At 66.1% G+C, this 2,448-nt stretch overlaps 1 protein-coding gene across 1 annotated transcript in view; it reads left to right on the top strand.

Annotated features, from left to right (window-relative positions):
- The window catches only part of TMEM266 (transmembrane protein 266), a gene marked incomplete in the record, with an annotated part of 69,254 nt that extends 68,382 nt beyond the window's left edge, over window positions 1-872 (top strand). The window contains 1 exon segment of the mRNA XM_027768933.1: window positions 1-872. Coding sequence (XP_027624734.1) covers window positions 1-381 — 381 coding nt within the window.
- Window positions 873-2,448: the final 1,576 nt, after the last annotated feature.

The following is a 2,448-nucleotide window of genomic DNA, read 5'->3' as shown; positions in this document are numbered from 1 at the left end:
TCCACGGACTGCAGCACCGCCCGCGAGGAGCCGTCCTCGGAGCCTGGCCCCTGCCCCCTGCCACTGCCGCCTCCACCCCAGCAGCAGATGGGGGAAGCCACTGTTCAGGACCTGTTGTCCTCCCTGTCGGAGGACCCCTGCCCACCCCAGAGGGCCTTGGACCCAGCCCCCCCGGCCCTTCCCGGCCTAACGGGCTCAGCCCACACCAGCCCCGAGCTGGAGCACAGGGTGAGTCTGTTCAACCAGAAGAACCAGGAGGGCTTCACCATCTTCCAGACCAGGCCTGTCATCCACCTCCAGCCCGCCGCACCCCTGCTAGAGGGCAAGTTCCGACCTCTGGAACCCAAAGAGCAGCAGCTGCACAGGGTCCCCGAGGCCTGAGCCTCCCAGCGGGCTGGGGGGGAAGAGGGGAGACAGCCATCTTGAAGCTCTCCTGGGACCCCGGAGGCCACCAAGGGCCACCCACGGGGCCCATGAGCCTGCCTGGCCTCCCTCAGGGTGCTGCCTGCCTCCAGGGAGGGGAGGCCAGGCCAGGAGGCCGCAGCCTGAGACCTCAAAGCCCAGAGCTGGCGCCTCCTCTCACCCTGCTCAGGGGAGGGTGGTGCTCATGGCTGGAGTTTTTAACCGTTTTTACAAAACCAGCCTGCGGCCCAGCTGAGCGGGGTAGCGCGCGGGGCCAGCTCGGCCTCTTCTGTTGCCTTTGCTCCTGACGCCCACTGGCCCTGGGGACAGCACTGTGAGCAGCGGCCGCCCGGCCCCAACCCCAAGCCGTCTTTTCCAGGAATCCTGGGTGGAGTCGACACAGTCACAGGACACCGGACACCGCCATCTGAGCCTGTCATCTGTCATTCTCCATTCCGGCATGAGCAATTCTGAGTCTTTCGGGGACAAATCTACTGTCCACCTTCACAGGACACACAGGGGTGGGTCTGGAGGGGTGGGAGGGTCGAGGGGCAGGGACGGCCGTCTTCCGACCTTGGCTTTACTAATAAACCAGCGGCACTGAGATGCCCAGTTGGCGCTGTTCTCCCTCTGGTTGCAAGCCCAGCTGAGGGGTGCCAAGCGGCTCACCCAGGCCGCCTGCCCCCTCCAGCAGCCCCGAGGCCCTTACACCGTGGAAGGCACCCTGACCGGGGCAGGAGGTTCTCATGCTGCCTGTGTGACCCTGGACCAGTCTCGGCCGCTCTCTCATCTCCCCCCAAAACTGAGCTCTCCATGTTGGGCCTGCCTCGCTAACAACGCCCTGACCAGCTCCCTGACCTAGAGGTCCTTAGGGACCTCGAATCAGTAGGTCCAGGCTGCGCCGGCATCTTGCCCTCAGCCTGCTCTCCCTCCTGGGCTCCTGGGAGGCTCTGAGGGCCTCGGGCTCACTGTCCGTGCAGGAGCCCACCCCCTGCCTTCCTGAGCAGGGCTCCGCCCGAGTCCCATTAGAACCCCAGAGCCTGGCACAGGTCCCTAGGCCCAAGCACAGAGCCACCAGGGCAGATGGGCCACCAGGGGAGAAGGGAGGGAAGGAAAGCACCCTGTGCAGGGAACGGCGCCTCCTGATTCACGGGGGCCCAGCTGTCGAAAGCTGTGAGGGTGGCAGAGTCCAGGCAAGCAGTTCTTGGGGGAGTCACGGACCTGCTCAGGGAGGCTCCCGTGAGGGCAGGCGCAGCCGTCCCGCGGCACCCGGGTCACCTGCGGCGTGGCCCTAGCACCCACTACTGAGCACCCTAGCAGGGGTCTACACCGTGGGTGCCTTGACCCCGCCAGTCACCGGGCGGGGCGGGTGTCACAAGCCCTCTCAGAGAAGTCGGACTTCCCGAAGTACCATGCCGACGCGAGTGGCACGGCAAGTGCAGCCCGAGTCTTCCGGGGCTGGGGTCCCAGGGGTCAGAGCTTTTGGAAGCAAAGCAGTCGCTCTGGGCTCCTGCCACTTAACAGGCTGGAGGGTATCCATGACATGATCTGGAGGGCAGGAGCCAGGGCAGATGGCGAGCGATCTCCGTCCACTGGATGAGAAACCGCCGCCGTCCTGGGCTGGCCCCACGTGCTGAGCTGAGACTGTCCCTCTGCTGGCTACCCCACACCAGGCAATGAGCCCAGCCTATGCCAGAGGCGAGCTGCCTGCCCTAGTGCTACCCCGCATCCCCTCTGCCGTGGACGTCCTCCAGGAAAGGAACCCCAGGGCAGGGAGGGGAGCGCTGGCCCTCAAGGTGGCCCCTGAGGCCTGGAGTGGAGGAGGTGGAGGAGAAAGCTTAGGCTTTCACAGCTCCCCTGGGTGCCACAGCCCAGAGTTATAGCCGGGGGCAGCTGGGGCGGGTGGAGATGGAGCCCGAGGACCTGAGGGAGGTTTGCGGCTCTGGGAAACAGCTCCCCCACCCCTCCGCCCTCTCAGAGAGCCCACTCTGCTGGCCCAGGGGAGCCATAGGGGCTCTCGCGGAAGGGGGGGTCGGCGTAAGAGCC

The sequence above is a fragment of the Tupaia chinensis genome, unplaced genomic scaffold (assembly GCF_000334495.1).
Source record: "Tupaia chinensis unplaced genomic scaffold, TupChi_1.0 Scaffold000078_1, whole genome shotgun sequence".
Lineage (NCBI taxonomy): Eukaryota > Metazoa > Chordata > Mammalia > Scandentia > Tupaiidae > Tupaia > Tupaia belangeri.
This window is presented reverse-complemented; position numbering and strand designations above follow the sequence as displayed.